General features: G+C 34.3%; 1 protein-coding gene across 1 annotated transcript in view; it reads right to left on the bottom strand.

The window, feature by feature from the left end:
• LOC145240002 (uncharacterized) overlaps nucleotides 1-24,754 on the bottom strand; it is an 81,278-nt gene that overhangs the window by 21,982 nt on the left and 34,542 nt on the right. Inside the window, exons 3-6 of the mRNA XM_080103589.1 lie at nucleotides 20,910-21,052; nucleotides 16,379-16,867; nucleotides 11,805-12,871; nucleotides 1,352-1,538 (exon numbers count right to left, since the gene is read on the bottom strand). Coding sequence (XP_079959715.1) covers nucleotides 1,352-1,538; nucleotides 11,805-12,871; nucleotides 16,379-16,867; nucleotides 20,910-21,052 — 1,886 coding nt within the window. The remainder of the gene's footprint in view (nucleotides 1-1,351; nucleotides 1,539-11,804; nucleotides 12,872-16,378; nucleotides 16,868-20,909; nucleotides 21,053-24,754) is intronic.

Raw genomic sequence — 24,754 nt, forward strand, 5'->3', positions numbered from 1 at the left:
TAAAATAATGGAACTGCATCTGACATTTTTCAAAAAAGAGAAGACATTGCCAAGGCTGCTGCAAAGAAGGTGTGTCTTCTCTCTACTGTGCTATAAAATGACTCACATCAGAGAACATCCTATATCGTTTACAAAAAAAAAAGCCACCATTCGCCCATGTATCACTGCCACATCTGGGCTGGTACATCTACCACTAGTCTCTCACTCTTAGATAGGGTTCAAGAAAGAGTTTCCAACCTAATAAGTTCTGCACTATCAGCTAAGCTCCAACCTCTGTCCCATCACCACAATGTTGCATCTCTGTGTCTGTTTTGCAAGCATTTTTACCGAATGTACTCTGACAAACTCATAGCACCTGCACTCCCTAAACGTAAATATCCCCAATTAATCTGACAAGCAGCAAAATTCTACCCCTTCACTGCAGAGATCCATAGATGCTGGAAAGCCTTCTATTCTAATAATTTCTTCCCTGGAACTGCTAAATTTTGGAATTCCTTCATGGTCTCCTGCTTCCTTGATTGTACTGTCATGCAGAAGTTCAATTGTATTGTGAAAAGAGATTTTGCTGCCCAACTCCCTACATATTGTCTTAAATAGTCGCCCTTTACATCCATGTGACACTGTGTGAGGGTGAATAAGAGTAAAAAAAAAATACCATTGCATGCATACAGGCGCAAAGGTTTGTACTAATTGACCTCATTTCAAATGGTTTCTATTTTTGTTTGATCTACTTGGACCTCTTACCAATTCCGTGCAGACTCCCGAGTTCAACAAGAAACAATTGAAGAAGGTCGGAGGTTGTGCCAACCGAAACGTTGTGTGAATAACACTTAAGATGTCCGAATAATACCAATGATCAATCCTCATCTCCAAAATTCAGAAAAATATTTTGTAAGAATTTTATGGATTAAGTTGCTCCTTGCCACTATGGCCAACGTGTTATGAACACCTGATGTGGAAAAAAAACATGCTGAAGAATAAGACAAAAAAGAAGACGAAAAAGAAAAAGATGAAGACGAAGAAGATGAAGACAAAAACAAAAAAGACAAAGATGAAGGCTGTTTAGCGATAAAAGGGGAATAACTCTAAATAAAGTAAGAATTAGATTCTTAAAAATCTTGAGAGTTCTACTTGGGAAATCCAAGCAAGATGGCGGCATCACTGGACTTTGAATATCGTCCTATAAATAATATAATGTTTTTGAAGCAAATAAATTGCTTATCCAATGATCCTGACATCACAATTTCTCCGAACATAACAAAGATGAAGATGATGACGAAAAATGACATAAAGAAGACGAAAAAGGCAAAAAAGAAGAAATTCCTCCTTGACAAAGAATCTTCATACTCACCATCATTATGCCATTGTTGTATGTGATTGGAATTGTGATTATTTCGATTGCCAACCAAGGAAAGATTCTCAACTGTTTCTTCTCTTTTATTCAACACAACTTCATCTGATGCTGCAACTGTTAGTTCCTCGTCATCCATTTCAGAGAACTCATCCTCAGGTGCGAAACGGACATGTTTTTTTCTTGGCTGACAGCAAAAAACAAAGCATTTTAATTTCTAAAATGATATTTTCTTTTCATCGTCATAACAAGTTTTTTTTTTTTCATTTCTGAGTTTTTGAGATGAGGGCTGATTCTTTGTATTACTTTTTTTTATTGGAATCTTGAATGTTATTTGTGCAACGTTTCGGTCGATATAGCTTTCGACCTTCATCAGGCATCTTGAAAAAGAAAGGAGAAAAGTTAATTGCTCCATAGATGGTTCCATATTCTTGGAGTTGTTTTTGTTTCGTTTTTTTTTTTTTTTTTTTTTCGCCATGGTTTTTTTTGTGTGAAAAATACTTTTTTTCAATAAAAAATTTTTTATAAAAAATTTTTTATTGAAAAAAAAAATTTTTCACACATATGAAACTACAGCCAAAAAACAAAACAAAAAACAACTCCAAGAACACGGAACCCTTTACAGTAACGTTTCTCCTTGCTTTTCCAAAATGGCCGATGAAGGTCGAAGGCTATATCGACCGAAACGTTGCACAAATAACACTCAAGATGAGAACAATAGTCCAATCAAAACAAATAATATATGTCTCTTTTTATAGTTTTATAAATAAATTACCAAAAATTTTCGCTGATTGGACAGCAGAGAAAAGTGTCGAATCTCTATAAAACTGTTTGACAACTTCTAACCTTTATGTGCGTGTGTGTGTGTGTGTGTGCGTGCAGGTGCGTGTGTGTGTTTATCACTTCTATGAGACTTTAGCATAATTTTTATTATCATTAATTTATTTATTGAAATCAAAAATGTAATAACAAATGTTGTGGCGGAATTCCCTATGAATGAACTGATCCACAGATAATACCGGTAGATAAGGTGTTGTGTTGTTAAATGTATACATGATTTTCTAGCTTGCACTTTTCAAATACTTGCTAAAATCATGTATATAATTTATATAATATATACACCTGACAATTCTTTTGTCATTATTCTCCAAATCAATACAGACAAATTTATCAACATATAAATTTTATTTACAATTAAGCTTTTTGCCTATCGGCAAAAAGAGAAACATTAGTTGTATGGGGTTGGTTGGTGTGTGGCATACCGATGGAGAGGTGTCAAACATGTCAAACACGCTCGCTGCTCTGTCCGCTTTATTTTCTCTCTCCAGTTGTTCATGTTATTTTTTATATAGACATCAATCGACATTGCTGGAAATGTAAATATTAGGATATTATATTCTTCCTTTCTATTTTGCACTGTACAATTTATAACTCCTGACCTGCTTTTTGTTTTTGATGATAATTACAATTCCGGTCATTTTTATGGGACACAGGAATGTAGACAAAATTCATCTGGAATGTGCGTGTGTGTGTGTGCACACCTCTGCTTGTTTGTTGGCTAAACGAACACCTCACACTTTTGTATGTTCTTGTTAATACATGTTTCTATTCTATCCACATATTCTATTTTCCTCGTAACCCTTTAATCAGGATTATAACAATTATGGGACACAGGAATGTAGACAAAATCCATCTGGAATGTGCGTGTGTGTGTACACCTTTGCTTTCAAATATGCATCACCACGTTTCCATATCTAATAAAGGTATTAATGCCGGGTCTACATCTGGAGAACCAACAGAGCTTGTTCATTGGCTAAACGAACACCTCACACTTTTGTATGTTCTTGTTAATACATGTTTCTATTCTATCCACATATTCTATTTTCCTCGTAACCCTTTAATCAGGATTATAACAATAAATTACCAAAAAATATTTTTTAATCCCATGTAAGAAATAATTTAATTAAGAAATTATATTCAGTATAATGCATTTCGATTTTTTCATAAACAAAGCAGGCATTTTAATCTTTTGTTAATAATTGATAATAGATCTCAACTGAATTACAATTCTTCTGTTGTGACAGAAACACAAGAGAGATAGAAAGAAATAGAAAGAGAGAGAAATATGCAAACATATTAAAAACAAAGACTGCAATTGTAACGATATTGCATGCCCAGGTAACACCAATTCAACTTGCTTACAGGCTAAGAGTTAGGTGCAGTGTTTGACATGGGATTTAAGAAATTTATCTTTTTTCCAAAGTCTGGAATATGTCTTTATTGCCAATATGGTGGACAGAAAAGAAAAGTGAAATTGACATGGCGACGAGAGGTCTGCTCTTTTATCTAGGTAATATCGTCATTGGCCCACCTGTTATATTTAAGTGCCAGACCACCAAGTAAGTGATGGGAACGAACTGGAAGACAGGAGAGCATAAACTGATAAAACAGTTTCTTTAAGAGAAAAATAATTTAAGTTGGAGAGAAAGAAAGAACAAGAAAAAAGAGAAAAAGAGATATGGTTAAGATAGAGAAAGAAAAGATTCACAAGAAAGAGAAAAGAAAAAGAATATAAAATAATGGGATAGAAAAAGGAAAGGGTAATCTTTAGAGAGGAAAACAGAATGATCTCAAGAGATGGGGGATTGGATTTAACATTTGATAAAAATCATTGTGTTCTGAGAAACAAGAAATTTGGTTGGCTGGCATTAAAGTGAACGCATTGCCCCTGAACTCTTGCCCAAGGGCAGAAACCCCACAGAGCCAAGTTGAAAGGCTTTTGTTCCTGGCTGGAATTGTTTAACTGAACATAAGTGGAAGCGTTCTGCATCAGAAAGCCATTAACAACCCAAAGAACTTAGCTTTCCTTGTACAAAGTTTACCGTGAAGATCTTTTAAATATTTTTTTTTTGTTCATAAGAAACGAGTTATTTTTAAATTGTTGACTTGAAACAGGGTTTATTACAGCACCGACGCCAAGTTGTAGCTGAAAAGGGCAGCATACAAGCCATTCATCAAAGCACCTATGAAGGATGAACTCAAGTGCAGCATCTGACAATGAACGGCCAGCTAAAGATGTGTGCCTGTATGTGTACATTTCCCTACCAAACTACTCTGTCAATTTTCAGTCTACAGACTTGAGATTTAACATAAGGAGTATTGAGATTTGGGAAAGCCTGTTTAATCAGTTTTCGGCTAGAAATTTGGCTCTCAAGAAGTCAAAGGTCAACGATTTCACCTTTGAAAACTCTATCAAACTCCTCCGACAATTTTAGGTCTAAACACTTGAAATTTTAGATGTAGATTACTTGGACATGGATCAAAGTTTTTAATTTGATTTGAGCCCATGTTAGGGAGTCAAAATTAGGGTAAAATTAAAAAAATATTTGACCCTCTGCAGTCTCTACGAAATTTCTTAGCCAATTTTTGGTCTAAACATTTGAAATTTTACAAAAAGTGTATTCAGACATAGGGCAAGCTTTTTAATTAGTTTTTGGCCAGAAAATTTAGCTGCCAAGGGGTCAAAGTTCAAAAGATTTGGCCTAGTAAACTATTTAGCCAATTTTGGGTTTAAGCATTTGAAATTTTACATAAAGGGTATTCAGACATGCATCAAGCTTTTTAATCAGTTTTGGGGCAAAAAATTGGCTGCCAAGAGGTCAAAGTTGAAAGTATTGATTTTTGCAAACTTTACCGAACTCCTTCACCAATTTTGGGTCTAAACACTTGAAATTTAAGATGTAGGTTATCTGGACATGAGTCAAACTTTTTAATATATATATACATATGCACATAAAGTTATGAACAATACATAGGGCTCAAGTAAAGCCGGGCTGAACTGCTAATTTCAAATAAAGATATCTTACCATAATAAAATTTCAAATAAAGATATTTTACCATAATAAAATTTCAAATAAAGATATTTTACCATAATAAAATTTCAAATAAAGATATCTTACCATAATTAAATTTCAAATAAAGATATCTTACCATAATAAAATTTTTTAATAAAAAATCTTACTATAATTAAATTTTTAATAAAGATATCTTACCATAATTAAATTTCAAATAAAGATATCTTACCATATTTAAATTTCAAATAAAGATATTTTATCATAATTAAATTTTTTAATAAAGATATTTTACCATAATAAAATTTTTAATCAGGATATTTTACCATAATAAAATTTTTAATAAAAATATTTTACCATAATAAAATTTCAAATAAAGATATCTTACCATAATTAAATTTTTTAATAAAGATATCTTACTATAATTAAATTTTTAATAAAGATATCTTACCATAATTAAATTTCAAATAAAGATATCTTACTATAATTAAATTTCAAATAAAGATATCTTACCATAATAAAAATTTTAATAAAGATATTTTACCATAATAAAATTTTTAATAAAAATATTTTACCATATTTAAATTTTTAATAAAGACATCTTACCATAATTAAATTTTAAATAAAGACATCTTACCATAATTAAATTTTAAATAAAAATATTTTACCATAATTAAATTTTTAATAAAGATATTTTACCATAATTAAATTTTTAATAAAGATATTTTACCATAATTAAATTTTTAATAAAGACATCTTACCATAATTAAATTTTAAATAAAGACATCTTACCATAATTAAATTTTAAATAAAGACATCTTACCATAATTAAATTTTAAATAAAGATATCTTACTATAATTTAATTTTAAATAAAGATATCTTACCATAATTAAATTTTAAATGAAGGCATCTTACTATAATTAAATTTTAAATAAAGATATCTTACCATAATTTAATTTTAAATAAAGACATCTTACTATAATTAAATTTTAAATAAAGACATCTTACTATAATTTAATTTTGAATAAAGATATCTCACCATAATTAAATTTTAAATAAAGACATCTTACCATAATTAAATTTTAAATAAAGACATCTTACTATAATTAAATTTTAAATATAGATATTTTACCATAAATAAATTTTAAATAAAGATATCTTACCATAATTAAATTTTAAATTAAGATATCTTACTATAATTAAATTTTAAACAAAGATATCTTACAATAATTTAATTTTAAATAAAGACATCTTACCATAATTAAATTTTAAATAAAGACATCTTACCATAATTAAATTTTAAATAAAGATATCTTACTATAATTTAATTTTAAATAAAGACATCTTACTATAATTAAATTTTAAATAAAGATATTTTACCATAATTAAATTTTAAATAAATACATCTTACTATAATGAAATTTTAAATGAATACATCTTACTATAATTAAATTTCAAATAAAGATACCTTACTACAATTAAATTTTAAATAAATACATCTTACCATAATTAAATTTCAAATAAAGATATCTTACTATAATTAAATTTTAAATAAATACATCTTACCATAATTAAATTTCAAATAAAGATATCTTACTATAATTAAATTTTAAATAAATACATCTTACCATAATTAAATTTCAAATAAAGATATCTTACTATAATTAAAATTCAAATAAAGATATCTTACTATAATTAAATTTCAAATAAAGATATCTTACTATAATTAAATTTCAAATAAAGATATCTTACTATAATTAAATTTCAAATAAAGATATCTTACTATAATTAAATTTCAAATAAAGATATCTTACTATAATTAAATTTTAAATAAATACATCTTACTATAATTAAATTTTAAATAAATACATCTTACTATAATTAAATTTTAAATAAAGATATCTTACTATAATTAAATTTCAAATAAAGATATCTTACTATAATTAAATATTAAATAAAACATCTTACCATAATTAAATTTTAAATGAATTTTAAATTTTCTTTTCTCTCGATATTTCTTTTGAGTCATTTTTCTATTACAAAAAAAAATGGTTCTCCACTCAAAAGGTAATCCATGTTTCTGAATTTTTTAGATGAGGATTGTTCTCATCTTGAGTGTTATTTGCATAATGTTTTGCTTAGTGTAACCTCTTACCTTCTTCTGGTGTATCTTGTCAAACTCGAGAACAGTAATAAGTAACAAGATTGTACATTAAAAATAAAATTAGGTTTAAGGGTCTCAAAATTCATTCTAGAATTGCCTGCAAGGACCCATAGATGAAGTACTTTTTTTTTTCTTTTTTTTATTACATTTTCACCCCAAACAAGGCAAATTGCCACTTTGGTGTAGGCTACTATCAGGGGCAACAACTACTGGGGTACTATGTAGGGATTTGGGCAGCAAGATGTTGGTTCACGTTACACTTGAACTTCTGCACATCAGTACTGTTGAGGAAGCAGGGACCTGGAATGGAATTCCAAAGTCTAGCGGTTCTGGGGAAGAAACTATTGGAGTAGAAAGATCTTTTACATACTTGGTAAAATTCTTCTCTATATCTATATATTCTCTATATCTCACTCCCTATCTCAGATGCTTACGTTTCCGATACGTTTCCAAGATCAGCAAGATCAACATGCCTCACCTCTAGATCTATTTCTGACAACAGTTCCCGATGATTGTGTAACGAATGCCCACAGCCCACTCGGGAATGCCGATCATGCAGTGATAATGATTGAAATCGCCCTAAACTCTAGAGGCAAAACCGAAGAGCCACTGCTCAAAACAACGAGATATTATAAAAAAGCTGACTGGGAAGCAACCAGGGATCTCCTCAGAGACGCCCCATGGCGAAATATCTTTTCACTTCCTGCTGAACAGTGCGCCAAGGAGACCACTGAATGGTTCAAAATGGCAATTGAAGCACATGTTCCCGTGCAGAAATTTTATAGCAAGCCTCACTCTCCCCAATGGTTTACTTCTACTTGTGCAGCTGCCATTGCGCAAAGGCAGCATGCATACCACAGATTAAACTGACATAAGTCCAGTTCAAACAGACAGAAGTATACAGAAGCCAGAAGTAACTGTAAGAAAGAAATAGCGACAGCTAAGAGAAAATTTACTGAAACCACCAAAAAACGCATCGAAGCACAGAAACAGGACTTCTGGAAAATCTACAACAGTGTAGTAAATAATGGGCAATCAACTATTCCCCCACTATCCAACAATCATGAGCTTGTTTGCTCAGCAACTGAGAAGGCTAACATGCTTGCCAGTTGGTTTGCCTCAAACTCCACACTGGACCCTGCTACCCATCCCCTCCCTGACTTTCCTTTGCGGACAGACACCACACTAGACGATTTGAAAATCACCCCTTCTCAGGTGCACGCTATCATAAAAAATCTTGACACTGCAAAAGCTTGTGGACCTGATCTCATTCCGGCTGTTCTATTAAAACAATGCTCCGCCGAAGTAGCTCCAGTTCTCTCCAAATTCTGGTGAAAGAACCAACCCAGAAAATTACCGCCCCATTAGCCTCCTTCCACTTTTTGACAAAATATTTGAGTCCATAATTTACCAATCCAGGTTGTCCTCGACGGTCGTACGTCTAAACAATATAATATAAATGCCGGAGTGCCCCAGGGATCTATCCTTGGTCCTCTGCTGTTCCTGATATTCATAAATGACCTCCCCGACAAAATTGCCTCTGAGATGGGTATATATGCTGATGACACCACACTCTATAGCAGGCACGACAGGAAAACAAATGAACATATATCTAAAGTAATGGCAGAAACACTAGAGGATGACCTCAAATCAGTAGTGGAATGGGGACAAAAATGGATGGTAACGTTCAATGCCACCAAGACAAAACTGGTTTCATTCAATAATTACAAGAAACCTTCTCTACCACCTATAGCAATGGCCAACAACTCTTTAGCTGAGAGTACGTCTTTCAAGCTCCTTGGCCTAACGTTCACAGGAAACATGAGCTGGAACAATTACATCGAGGGCATTGCTAGGGCCGCTGCGAGGAAGGTGGGCTCTCTCTACCGTGCTAGAAAACTTCTAACACCCGAAAGTATCCTGTACCTCTATAAGGCCACTATTCGCCCATGTATGGAGTATTGCTGTCACATTTGGGCCGGTGCATCGGCTACTAGTCTCTCGCTCCTTGACAGGGTTCAAAAGAGAGTCGCAAATCTGATAGGCCCTAAACTGGCATCAAAACTTCAGCCTCTGTCCCATCGACGAAACGTTGCATCCCTCTGCCTGTTCTACAAGTATTATAATGGTGAATGCTCTGAAGAACTGCAAGCACTTGTGCCCCCACGACGTGAACACCCTCGACAGACCCGACAAGCTACAAAATCCCACCCCCACACTGTAGAGATCCCTAGATGTAAAAGATCTTTCTACTCCAGTAGTTTCTTCCCCAGAACTGCTAGACTTTGGAATTCCATTCCAGTTCACTGCTTCCCCAACTGTACTGACATGCATAAGTTCAAGTGCAATGTGAACCAACATCTCGCTGCCCTAATCCCTACATAGTACCCCAGTAGATGCTTCCCCTGATAGTAGCCCCCTATATTAAAGTGGCAATGTGCCTTGTTTGGGGTGAAAATGTAATTAAAAAAAAAAAAAAAAAAAAAACCAAGCTCTAGTCCATCACCTTACAGATACTAAACTTCTGACCGACCAACAATATGGATTAAGGCAGGCCCGTTCCACTGCAGACATCCTAACTGTAATCTCTGAATGTATATACCATTCACTGGATAAAACAGGAGAGGGTAAAGCGATAGCTCTAGATATATCTAAGGCTTTTGACAGGGTATGGCACGAAGGTCTTCTCAGGAAAATCAGATCATATGGTATCACTAGAAAAATACTTGACATAATTAAATCCTTCTTAGATAAGAGAAAAATCCAGGTTGTCCTTGATGGTCGTACATCTAAACAATGATATAAATGCGGGAGTGCCTCAGGGATCTATCCTTGGACCTCTATTATTCCTATTATTCATGAATGACCTCCCTGACAAAATTGTTTGTGAGATGGGTATATATGCTGATGACAGCACACTCTATAACAGACACAACAGGAAAAAAATGAACAAATATCTAAAGAAATGGCAGAAACACTAGAGGATGACCTCCGATCTGTAGTGGAATGGGGACAAAAATGGATGGTCACATTCAATGCTGCCAAGACTAGACTTGTTTCCTTCCATAATTACAAAAGACCTTCTCTACTAACAATAGTAATGGCCAAAGACTCTTTATCTGAAAGTACATCTTTTAAACTCCTCGGCCTAACGTTCACAGGAAACATGAGTTGGAACAATTACATTGAGAGTATTGCCAGGACCGCTGCGAGGAAGGTGGGTTCTCTCTACCGTGCTAGAAGCTACTAATGCCCGAAAGTATAATGTACCTCTATAAGGCTACCATTTGCCCATGTATGGAGTATTGTTGTCACATTTGGGCTGATGCATCTGCTACTAGTCTCTCGCTCCTGGACAAGGTCCAAAAGAGAATCGCCAACCTGATAGGTCCTCCTGAACTGTCATCTAAGCTTCAGCCTCTGTCCCATCGACAAAATGTTGCATCCCTCTGCTTGCTCTAACGGTGAATGCTCCGTAGTTTAACAGTGAATGCTCCGATGAACCGCACTTGTACCCCCTCAAAGTAAATACCCCGACAGAGCCAACAAGCAGCTAAATCCCACCCTTTCACAGTAGAGATCACTATCCACTATAAGAGAGCCTTCTACTCCAGTAGTTTCTTCCCCAGAACCGCAAGATTTGGAACTCCCTTCCGGGACCCTGCTTCCCCAACTGTACTGACATGCAGAAGTGTAACATGAACTGACATCTTGCTGCTCAACTCCCAACACAGTACCCCTGTAGCTTATGTCCATGATAGTAGCCCCCTACTTCAAAGTGGCAATGTGCTTTGTTTGGGGTGAAAATGTAATAAAAAAAAAAAAATTCAGTTGTAAGTTGAAGATTCAATCCTCAGTGGGAGTGACACCCAAAATATAATTGCAAATTATCTGGATTAGGTTGAGGTTTTGTTTCATTTAGGGGGGGTTCAATCGGTGAAGATTTTAGAAATAGTTGGGATCGTGATTTCCTTTCGGTGACTATCATACTTGCTTGACAAGTGCACCCAGTTCTGACTAATAGAACATGACGATGCTACTTTTGTGGATTAAATAAAAAGTTCTGTTCAAAATTCTGTGCAGATTCCTGAGTTCGACAAGCTACATCTGATGAAGGTTAGAGGTTACATCGACTGAAACGTTGTATGAATAACACTCAATATGAGAACAGTAGTCTGAATAATCCAAATAACATGAAACCAATAAGGATTTCAATTTTTTCCTGGCAAATGGCATGGAAGAAGAATATTCGAAAAGGACTGACTAGTCAGAATCATCAATATTGCAGTTGCATTACCCGATTGACTTAATTTTATGTTTTTTGACCTGTAATTTAAAGTTTCTATTGAAAGTATGAAAAGAAAAAAAACTAAAACAACAGTCAGTTTAATAATATTGAAACAACTATGAAAAAGACGAATGATATGAGTTATCTACCTTTGATTGCATTTTTTCCTGAGTTGTTTCCCTTGAGTTCAGATGATGTGCTTCCCTTAAGTTGTGATTAAATAGTTGGCGTGTGATCTCCAAACTATCGCGAATGTCAGGTCGTTGCTTTCCGTTGTCTGTTGAGGTGACTTTCAGAATACCGCGGATCGCTTTCTGCTGACCAGCGAAAAGCTTTCTTGGAACAGTCTTTCGGTCAGATTTTACTAAAAACTGGAAATTCCGCGGTTGTATTTGCTTGGTCTTTGGCACTTCATTGTCCACAATCTGTATCGGGGTTTTCACATTATTGTTATTTGTGGATTTGTCATCCAATTTTACGAAATCGTCCGACGGTTGCAATTTATTTTCTTCTCCTTTTGTAAATTCTTGCCCATACTTTTCAGTGACGGGTAGGTTATTGTTGTTGTTGTTTTTTAAATGAGAGGCTGCTACAGTGTCATCGGCATTATTTGGATTAAGTTGAGGTTTTATTTCATTTAGGGGTGGTTCAATTGGTGAAGAGTTCAGAAATAGTTGAGATCGTGGTTCTCTTTCGGTTATCCAAATGGGACGTTGCTGCAAATGCCCACTTGTGACAGGATAAAAAGGCGTGCAAAGGTGACGATCATAGACATTGTGTTTGGGTTGGAATATTGTTGTTTGCTTGACAGGGGCACCACAAATTGGTGGCTTGCCTCTCAGCAATGTCCTGTCAGGCGACGGCTGCTGCTGCTGGTTAGAGCTTTGGTCCTTATTGACATCTATTAGTTGCGATGAATTTAGGTAAGAAACATCAGAATGCGGTTCCACTTTACTCTGACTGACCTGAAATGGTATCTGTGTCTGAAACGGGTCGCATCCGTTATTTGGAGTCATGGAGGGTTGAATCCAGGCTGTTTTTCGAAATGATGCCTGCAAAGGCTTCAATGAATTTTTCCCATCTTCCATTGTGGTAGGACTTTTTTGTGCTGCACAAGGAACCTGCTGATCATAGACACCACTTGCTAGATGAGGCTGCTCTGCTGTGCCTTCCTTTTCAGAAAAATTTGACCGGCAATCAATCCGTTTCGGCTCAACTAAAAAAAATAATAAACAAAAAAATTTCAAAGATGAAACTTATTTGACTCAATAATTATAGTTTTACTAGAATTCTTAGCCAGGCAAAAGTTATAACATGTTGACTTAATTCCTATAAATCCCCAACTGTACATCGAATAGATATCATAAGATTCCCTCTGTTCTGAAAGAGTTGTTCCCCAGCCAGGAATCTTATGTGGCAGCTACTCATTCTTAGTCAAATATATTTCACATTACATTTATTTATATGACAATTCACTAATATTGTAACAAAACCATTTACACATACGCAAATAACCAAGCAGTAGTGCAAGCATGACGTCATGTACTCCTATACATATATAGAGAGATAAATAGAGCAAAGTGACAGAAGAAAAAACAAGAGAGAACACATGTCAGCACAAAAGCGACTCTTAACAAGATGCAAGACTCGTTAATTCTCCGAACCTTTGCAAGATTGTCCAACGACAGTGAACCGTTGAACAGATACCACACATATAGCTGCGGACTAAAAACTTTTTAATTGATCCAGACAGAGAGAAGCAGGAATGTAATGATACTCTGTTGGCTTTGACAATACATGTCAGTAGTTCAGTGTTGAAATGACCGGTAATAAATAGCTTTTTGTTCAACAAGAAAAAAACTTGTGCCGAATTTCTTTCTCTTTTTATACACAACGTTGGGTTTGTGTTGAAATATAACAACCACGTTGCAATATTACTCATTTACAATGTAATGTGAAGAGGCATGTGAAGCTTTCTCATGGTGCACTGCAATAGATCCTCAACTTGAGCAAACAATCAATGGATTCGAGTATGGAAATAATTTTTTTTTTTTTTCTCGTTCTGTTTTGGTGTTTTTTTTTATCTACTGAAACAATCATTTTGGAACGACATGAAAATTGCTTTGGTAAAACTATTTCAGAATGGAGGGAGTACTTAGAGGTACTCTGAATAGGACACAAATTTATATTGCCATCCTCTATCCATATAAGAGCCAGGTACGTCCAAGGATGGAGTACTGTTGCCACATCTAGGCAGGAGCTGCTAGAAAGGACTTGTCCTGCCTTGGTCGAGTTCAAAATAGACTTTGTAGTCTTGTAGGAGATGTCCTTTTCTCTTCCCTGCAACCTCTATCTCACAGAAGAGATGTTGCGAGTTTGTCTCTGATGTATCGTTATTTTCATGGCAAGTGCTCGACTGGGCTTCAATCTTTGGTCCCTCCTCACCAAACTTTCACAAGAAACACTCGTCTAGCTGAAAACACTATCAATAATTCCCCCAACTCTTTAACTGTGCCTAAATCTAAACGTAGATTCCATGAACAAAGCTTCTTTCTTAGAAGTGCACGCCTATGGAACTGTCTTCCGTTTTCCTGCTTTCCAGCAGACTACAATCTGATTGTCTTCAAGTCCAACGTTAATAATTCTTGATGAACCGTTCCACTTAAGTTAACAAATTTATCGAATTTCCATTACTAACGATTACTATATTGTCCAATTTGACTACTGTACACTCTTAATCCGTATCCTCGAGGGTTCTATGGGCCTTAATAAGTGTTGATTCCTATGTAAAAAAAAAAAGTCAAGAAAGGTTTCTTCTCCGATTAAGGACAAAACAGATACTACACTGTGAAGTATTTATTTCCAGACTAGCAGAGAAGGGAAGAAGCGCATAATCTTGCCAGTCATAAAATATACTTAAATATATTTTAATTCATTCAGATTTCATATTTATTACAGAGCCAATTCTCTATTGAATACTATATATATATATATATATTAGCATTTCAGCCCGGCGTTGCCCGGGTGTTTCGAGCTGTATGTTGAGCAAAAAAAAAAGCGGTCAATTTTTTAAACTTTGACTCCTATTATGACCCCTTAACATTTATTGTTTGGGGCTGTTATTAAGTTAGATCCATGTCCAAGGAACCTATATCTTATATTTCAAGTGTTTAGATCCAAAATTATCGGAGGAGTTTGGTAGAGTTCTCAAAGGTCAAATAGTTGAACTTTGACCCCTTAACAGCCAAATTTCTGGCCAAAAAGGGATTATAAAGATTTTCCCAAATCTCAATACACTGTATATCAAATTTCGAGTCTGTAGACTTAAAATTGACAGAGTTACTGCATAGGGAAATGTACACAGATACACAGACACATTCACTTTTATAGATATACTAGCATTTCAGCCTGGCATTGCCCGGGTGTTTGGATGTGTATGTTGAGGAAAAACAAAAAAAAAGTGGTAGTAGGAAGGTAGGCTCAAACCCGTACCGCGAAGGAGGAAAAGATCAGGGGAGAAAACCTGACGTCTTTGCGGTTACGACCACCGCCAAACCTGAAGTGACTTATGTTTAAATTAAGGCCACACAATCGAAAGGAGAGGATATCTTTCAAAAATATCGGTAAAAAAAGCGACCCCCCCCTGTAGAAAAGTGCCTAGTTGAAGGTGAAGTTATTAATGTTTTTAGCCAATTTTTCGATATTTGTCGTATGAAAAGTCGAAGTTTAAAATGATACTAATCTTGGTAAAATCCATCACCTCTGTCGAAAGTTTTAGGCAGACATGCAAACATACATACATACATTTATATATTGGTAACTAAAAATTTTCGATCCAAACCAATGAAAAAGCTTGCCCTATCTTTGAATATCCTTTATGCAAAATTTCAAGTGTTTAGACCCCAAATTGTCAGAGGAGTTTGGTAGAGTTTCAAAATTAAAATCGTTGAACTTTGATCCCTTAACAGCCAAATTTCTGGCCGAAAACCGATCACAAAGATTTTCCCAAATCTCAGTACCCTGTATACCACATTTCGAGTCTGTAGACTGAAAATTGACAGAGTTATTTCGTAGGGAAATGTACACAGACACACATGTTCTAGTTTTTAAGTGGCATAAGAGATTCAAGGAAAGCAGGGAGTCTGTGAGGGATGTTGAGATGTGTTGGAGGAGTACAGAAGTCAGAACACCCAAATTGATTGGCCAAATAAAGAATTTCATAGATAAGGACTGTCGTGTGTCTATAGAGACAATAAGTACACAGTTTGATGTCAGTGTGGGAACTGTGCACACAATTATCTGCAAGTAACTGAAGATGTGGAAGATTTGCACAAAGTTTGTCTCACGGATGCCCAGAGATGATCAGAAAGGAAGACGTTGTCATGACGACCAAGATGAACATCAAGACTATTCTCCACCATTTATGGCTCCTTCCAGAAGTTGTTGGAGCAGTACAACGAGTGCATTGCAGCCGGAGGAGATTACTTTGAAATGGAACTAGAGTTTCGTCTGTGTACTATCAATAAAAGTGCCCATATGAAAAAAAGTTGGAAAACTTATTTCGGGGCAACAGTAGATTTCGAAGTTGGGGGTGACCTCCATGTAAAAAAAATTTTTTTAAAAGTTGGGTTTTTTTAATCTGTTTAAGAGGTGGTTTCAGACATAAAGGCAGATATGATGGATTTTATTACGACGTAGATGAAGCAATCGTTTTGACACTTACCGTTTGATTCTGAATGCAACGTTTCTGTTTCTTTCTGTTGATTTTCTTCTGATGATTCACCGGAGGAATTGCATTCTCTTGGTCTTTGCCGCTTTTCTTCCAAAGAGTCAATGCTACAAAAATCATTGTTGTCCGAGTCCGTGTCGTCATTGTCATCCCTGGCGACTGGAGTGGCGACTTGTTCATTCGTTTTCTGCTGATTTTGTTTGTTCCTCAACTGCTGTTCAAACAGATTGCGACTGTTGATGAAGTTCCGCAGACTTTGGTCATAAAGGTAGCCGTTTGAAACAGGGCGGCCAGGTTGAGATGACGGACGTTTGGTCAGCAATTTATTTGTCACATGTAACATGTTGCTGTCTCTTTTGTCTCTTTCTTTTGGGAAGATCTTAGCTGAGCTGGCACGCTGTTGCCTCGTCACTGTGGCTGGGTTATTCACAGATGTTTCTCCCCCTCGAACAATACGGAGAAGATCTTCCAAAGTGGTCGTCCCTTTAAAAAAAAAAAAAAAGAAAAAAAAGAAGGTGTATATTTAGAATAACTCTCATTATAAATAAAAAAAAATACAGAAAAATCTTTCTGATGCACTTGTCATGGAACAAAGATATCATATACCAAAAATCATGTAAATTGATCAAGTAGTTTTTCTTTGTTGTTCTTTTTATTAAAGAAAATCAAATTTTATGGTGTGCCAAATGGGAGAGCAGTCATATCTGTTTAAGTTGCATTTAAATTCAAGGGCAGAGAACTCGATTCAACTAATGAGATTTATCTATTTCTCTATAAGTAAGAAATAATCAATGGCTGCCAAAAATACTTAATCGTTAAAAATCGAAAAATTTTATTTTCTTCAATAAAAAAAAAAATACTTAATCAATTTACATGATTTTTTGAATACGACATCTTCATTTCATGTATGTACACTGTAAAGTTTCCGAGTCGACTATCGTCGTAGTCGTCATTCTTCCCCCGGTGCGTGCGTGCGTGCTCTATATATACTACTAATCCGACGACGGTGTCACTCTTTTGTGTGTCCCGTCTTAATGGTCGTTCCTATTCTCTACATACACTATAAAGATTTTTATGTACTTTTGTTTATATTTACATAAGTGTAATCTATATATATATATATATATATATATATACTGAACAAATTTTTGATCAACAGATTTGAAATTTGGTATATAGGGTATTCAGACATGTGGAAAACTTTTTAATCAGTTTTCATGCAGAAGAAAAAAGATGCTAAGGTGTCAAAATTGAAAATTGGTACTTGGAAGATCATCGGATTTTTATCTGTTTGTCAAGTGTTTCACGAATGCGCATACACAAATCATTCACATTATGTTAATAATAAATAGGTTTGAAAACACTTTTTAAAAATCGTGTCAAGCTGGCTTAATGGTTATCATACTTAACTCATTGTCTTTAGGTTGTGTTTTCGATCTCAGCTCGGGTTTTTATTTTTATTTTACTTACTAGAAGTAAACTGTTTAGAAAAAACACAACACTTGCATGCACATGTCTCAGTTTCTCCTCATATTTTCTTTACTCCATTTTTAAAAAGGAATTTAACGTTACTTTTAATACTTGGCAATGCTGGGTACATCAGCTAGTCTACTGCTGGTTGTAATTAGTCGAGTGTTTTTTGTGAAAGTTTGGTAAGGGGGGATGATAGATTGGAGTTCAGTCAAGCACTTGCCATGAAATGAACTGAATGATAGATACTCAGCAACAGCAAGCAGGTGATGGTGGTTCAATGGTTAACGATGCAGGCTGGCAACCTGGGTGTGCTAAGTTCAAACCCAGGTTGTCCACAGAAACACTTTCACTTGGGGATGTTGGCAACCTTCACGTGATCCCTCCGAGAGTATCTGATATCCTTCGAGAAAGAATTCTGAATAGAAAGATATTGGGGGAACGCATGCCAACAAAAATCATCATCATGAATGATAACAAACAAACAAACAAACAAACAGCAGTTATAAATTAATAAAATAAAACTGAAGCATCTCTCTCCTCACACGCACACACATCTCTATATGTTGGCCAAGAAAATAAACTTTTTCTATATTTCAACAAAATGCCTGTCCCAGATAGAAAAAAAGAGTTCTTGGCCTTCGGGCCAGGATAATACTTTATTAGGGTTGAGAGGGACCATACTAACATACTCCAATAGGCATTTTTTTTTTTTTTTTTTAGCTTTTCCCCCACTCCACAACCTTTTTTACACCAACAAATTCAAAGACTTTTTTCATTTAATGAACTCGTCGGATGAACTTTTTTTTTGTTTTTATATATAAAGGAAAAAAAAAATTTATATATGCACACACATGCACATAATTTTTACAAAAATGCTGGGGAATTCATTTATTAAGTAGGTTTAACTCTATGGAGTGAATGCGGTATTGTGGTAAATGGTGCCAGTCAAGAGTATTTTCACAAGTTATATAGACAATAGAAAGACCCTGCACCCATCCTCCTCCTCCAATTCTTGTAGGGCTTCATGCCTAAGTGTCTTGTTTGTGATTTTTTTCTTTTTATTGTTTTTCAACATTAAATTGTAAATTTTTACCTGCAATAAACATATATACAGTGATGATCATATTTATTGGCACGGTAAAATAAAAGTTAAATTTTGTCTAATAAATTCTAAAAAAGGGATTAAATTAAAGAAAATAACAAAGTATATTATGTATTTTTAACTGGCCTTTCCGATGCAGCAATCGGATTTTAGAAAAAATAAATAACAAAGGAACAACAAACATAATTGCAAAAAACCCTTGTTCAAAATTATTGACACGGCTTTGTTTTTCTTTTAGTATCAGTATAATATCAATCAATTTCCGGTTTACGTGCTTTCTGAACTTTTTTATAGCCATATTATGCTTGTTTAACGCTAATTCAGTGAATAATTTTTTTCAGATAATTTTTAGATAGCGATTTATTTAAACTATTATAAGTGACTAAATTATAATGTTCAATCGCCATGGTTAAAACTAAGGAACACAGCGAAGACGTCAGGAAGCTTGTTGTAGCATGCCATACCAATGGGGAGGGCTATGATAAGATTTCAAAGAAGCTAAACCTTCCCAAATCCACTGTTAGAGCCATAATAAACAAGTTCAAATCGCAAGGCCACGTTATGAGTTTAGAGGGTAGAGGGAGAAAAAGGATTCTTTCCCCAAGAGATGAACGGAAAATTGTTTGACAAGTAAAACAAAACCCAAGGATCTCTGTTGGGGAGATTGTTGATGAACAGAGCACCTCTGGAGTGAATGTATCTCGACATACAGTTGGTAGAGTTTTGAAGAGAGCTGGTTTAAAAGCATGTCGTCCGAGAAAGACTCCCTTATTGAAGCCTATGCACCTGAAAGCAAGGCTAGCCTTTGCAAAACGTCATATTGATAAAGATGTTGCATTCTGGAAACGTGTTCTATGGACTGACGAAACGAAAATAGAGTTATTTGGCCATAATAAAGTGTCTTATATTTACAGAAAATCTGGCGAAGCTTTCCTGCCTAAGAACACCATACCCACAGTGAAGCACGGTGGAGGCAGTTTGATGTTTTGGGGATCCTTTGCTGCCTCTGGACCAGGGCGACTTGTTAAGGTCACAGGTAGCATAAAAAAGGAAGATTATGTTAAAATATTGGATGAAAACCTGAAAGATTCTGCTAAAGAGCTCTCACTTGGTCGTCGTTGGTGGTTCATGCAAGATAATGACCCAAAGCATTCGGCTAAACTGACTAAGAAATGGCTTGAGGACAATCATATTAATGTTTTGGAGTGGCCATCACAAAGCTCAGACCTTAATCCAATTGAAAATTTATGGAGAACATTAAAATTGAGGGTAATGCAAAGGAAGCCTAAGAATCTTATTCAATTGGAGGATTATTGTCAGGAAGAGTGGGCTAAAATTACTACTGAAGAGTGCAACAACTTGGTTGTAAACTATGAAAAGCGACTGAGGAAGGTAATCAAGGCCAAAGGCTATACAATTGATTATTAAATAAATCGTGCCAATAATTTTGAACAAGGTTTTTTTGCAATTATGTTTGTTGTTCCTTTGTTATTTATTTTTTCTAAAATCCGATTGCTGCATCGGAAAGGCCAGTTAAAAATACATAATATACTTTGTCATTTTCTTTAATTTAATCCCTTTTTTAGAATTTATTAGACAAAATTTAACTTTTATTTTACCGTGCCAATAAATATGATCATCACTGTATATATATATATATATATATATATATATATATATATATATATATAGGATCAAAGTGTAGTATCTGTTCTGATGCTGCACTTCACTTTTTTCATTCCATTTTTTTTGTCTCTTTGGAGGAGAAATCCTTTATGACTGATACATTTTTTACTTTCGTTACTAACCAGAGAGCCCCTTATGGGGAAGCTGGTGCTCCCTCCCACACATTAAAAACCGACCTTGTGTTTAACTCTGCCCTCATGGGGAGGCAAGTAAAAAAAAAAAATGCCTGTCCCAGAATCAAATTTGAATAAGAGCCCGTCTTACTTATTCTGTTTTTGTTGTTTTGCAGTGGGGCTCGTTGGAACCGTTCCGTCGCTTCTTGCTGTGTCTGTCGTCGCTGCTGTAAGATTTCCTGGCAACGTTTCTCTTCCTCCAACGCAACCATTTTTTGCCGCATTTCCTGCAGTCTAACAACAAAAAGAATAAATAAATAATAATTAAAACCTTAGAATCTTAAGTTTCCTTGCTTATTAGTTTCTCGAAAATATATCCAACTTCGGTTACTCTATCTATATATCTATAAAAGTGAAAGTGTCTGTCTGTCTGCATGTGTGTCTGTGTGTACATTTCCATACGCAATAACTCAGTCAATTTTAAGTCTACAGACTCGAAATTTTATATGCAGGGTACTGAGATTTGGGAAAATCGATATGACCGGATTTCGGCCAGAAAGTTGGCGATTAAGGGGTCAAAGTTCAACGATTTGACTTTTGAGAACTCTACCAAACTCCTCCGACAATTTTGGATCTAAACACTTGAAATTTTAGATATAGGTTCCTTGGACATGGATCTAACTTAATAACTTAATTTGAGCCCAAAACAATAAATTTTAAGGGGTCATAATAGGGGTCAAATTTAAAAAATTGACTGCTTTTTTTTTTTTTTTTTTGCTCAACATACACCTCCAAATACCCGGGCAACGCCGGGCTGAAATGCTAGTCTAATCTAAAGTTACAATACTAATATATCCGCGTCTGCTGTGATCAAAGCATGTTTTGCAAATGTTATAATTCTAATTTATAAAACTTACTATGTCTGTCTGTTTGTCTCCATTGTTTTTTTTTTTGTTTGTTTTTTGTTTTTTGAAGTGCATCTCCTGAGATGCAAGGTCGTAGAGCGGTGTGAAGCGTGTCAAAATGATTGCATTTTTTGTGAACAGGTAAAAATAGCAGATAAGGGGTGAAAAGTAGAAAAAGAAATTGGAACTTGGCAGATGCAAGTCGTCTTAAAGTGATCTTGTACACATGCGCAAATATACGTTTATATATTAAAATCAGTTCATTTTTAAGTTTTATGTATTTCCTACCTGTCTGACAATACCTAAAATGGTAATGACCAAGGCTGGAGTCATAAACGTTTTGGTTTCAATTCTAGCTGATGCACCCAAGTCAATTATTTCTTTTTAACTTTTCAAATCACTATTATATATTGGGTACAATATAATAATCAATAGAGAATTGGTTTTATAATGATAAATGCAAAATATGCATAACTTAAAATATAATATTTAAGTGTATTTTACGATCGGGCAACACTGGGCGTCTTGCTAGTGTTTTTTATAAAATAAAAACATTATACTTATTAAATAACTATCATTGAGCATAAATTTATATAAAATTTGTACTCTATGGATATAAACTTTATGTAGGTCACTATATATATATATATATATATATATATATATATATATCCATCCATATTAGTGGCATGGCAATGCCACAGAGGAGACAACCGAAGCAGCAAACTGAAGCTGGTTTGTAGGACACTATATATACAACTGTAGGCAAATTTGGGCATGTTTTATTGGTTTGAAAATATAGGTCCTTTTTTACTAATTGTCATAAAATATTGATCATAGAATAGTATTATAATCTTCAAAAAACCTAAAAATTTCCATGTAGTTTTGTCCCATAAAACCAAAGATATGAGCATTTCAATATTCAACTTGGCTATGAGTATTATATATATATATATATATATATATATATATATATATATATATATATATATATATATATATATAAATTTAAAGGGGGTTAGAACAGTAGTCTAAAGAGCAGAGTGTATTTTAATGTGATAGTAAAATTACTAATTTAATTAAAATACAAGAAAAGAACGGTGCTCGTTGTAATTCAGATATATAATAAGCTCGATAGGCAAATATCCTAGAGCTACTTTAATATTTAGTAATGTGATTGATAATTTAAAATTCAAATTAGAATTAAAAATTAAAAATCTGTTTCATAAGAAGGAACAACAAAAAAAGTCGATAATTTTTCGTACATTTATAAGCTACAATCAACATCCAAATGAATGCTTTGACGATAATTATGGTTTTCAAAAGGCGAACAATTAAAAGATACATCTGCCTTTCTTAAAAAATTGCTAGGTTTATTTATAGTATCTTTTACATATAAAAAAACCCACCCAATACTTTTGCTGATGAGGAGACTTTGTTTAAAAAAAACTATATGTCAAAATTATTGTCCGTGGCTTAATGTCTATCACAAGAAAAACATTGTTTCCGAATTGATCGTACAAATTATTGACTTTGTTGTTGTTCCTTCTTATGAAACAGATTTTTTATTTTAATTTGAATTTTAAATTATCAATCAAATTATTATAGTAAAAAAATTATTATATATATATACCATCTTTTTTAGCAATTTTATAAGTTTCAAATCTCAGCAACTGTTGATGAGAATTTAAAAATAAAGGCTCATTGGAAAGCTAATGACCAGAATTATGTAGTGGGCTATGTGATATTTGACCTGAAGGTTGCGCGTAAAGTCTTTAAAAAGTATATTCTAGTTAAATTTAAGCTTTACAGCATCTGTTATTAATTTGTTAGGTGAAAGTATACAATAGTTGTAAAACACTAACCCCTTCCTGACGTTCATAATGGGTTTCTAAATAATCACATTATTATTTCAGTGCGCTTCAGTGAATAGAAAAGTCCCAAAAGAATTATAATTAATGTCTAAAGAAGAAAAATTGAACGTGTAAATGTATGAATCTATAAATAAAAAGAAACAAGTGAACATTATTCATCAAACTGCAGCATATATATTTTGGGTAAACATCGTCCTCCACTTGTAGGTGTTCAGAATGAGAAAAGAAATGGTGACAACCACAAAGAAAGAAAGAAGGAAGAATGTAGAAGATACGTATTGTATCTAATAGTAAATATATGTTTGTATATGTTTTAGTCTTAGCAGAAAGGCTAAACAGTCATCAGGTACTAAAAAGGGGGTGGACGCTTTGTTCACTGTTGTTATATGTTGAAAATTAAGTATCTATTAACTGAAATTGACACTGTGCAGTGTTCATTTAGAATGATCTAAGTTCGGAATAAGAGAATTAGCAGACAACCAATCAGAGGCAGCAGACTTTTCCCAGATAGAAACTTTATTACATTTTTATTCTACTATGAGAAGGATAATGGTATATCTGTGTATGTATGGGCCGGTTATGGCCGATGTAAGCATAGAATCTGTGGAACATGTAGACTTCCTTTCGGTGTCGACTGGTTGTGGTGGTAGGTCTAAATATTTAGAGGGAAAAATAGGTACCCCTTCCTCTAACGATGTTGCAATTGTGATGGTGTTGCTTCTAGGATGTAATGTAGTATTTTATTATTACGATTGAATGTGTTTGCAAAGGTGTTCAAAAGCTACATAAGATAGTGGCTATTAGCCTAGCTGTATTGAATTTGTATGTGGCATACAGTATCTACAATACTTTTTTCCAGAGGAGAATTTCTGCGGCTACTTTTCAGAGGTGCTCAATTTTAATTTTCACCCCCGCCACTTCCTTTTTCTTGTCAGTAAAGGGGGCAACGCATTTATATGTAAAACAAACGGCAAATAACTCTTTCATCACCAAGGTAGTGAATTTAAATACAAAACAGGTTTCAAAGCTATAAATATCACTAAAAAATAACAACAGATCTTGATATTTATATTGTTTTTAAATCCCCAAAACAGTGTTTCATGGTAAACAACTGATGATCCCTTTAAAAGCATTGGTAGTAGGGTCACTAGAGATAATTACTGGTAAGGTCTATAAGATAGTTCAAAATATGATTTTCGTATATATATTCCAAGCAA

Source organism: Euprymna scolopes, chromosome 19 (genome assembly GCF_053919585.1).
Source record: "Euprymna scolopes isolate OS-2025 chromosome 19, ASM5391958v1, whole genome shotgun sequence".
Lineage (NCBI taxonomy): Eukaryota > Metazoa > Mollusca > Cephalopoda > Sepiida > Sepiolidae > Euprymna > Euprymna scolopes.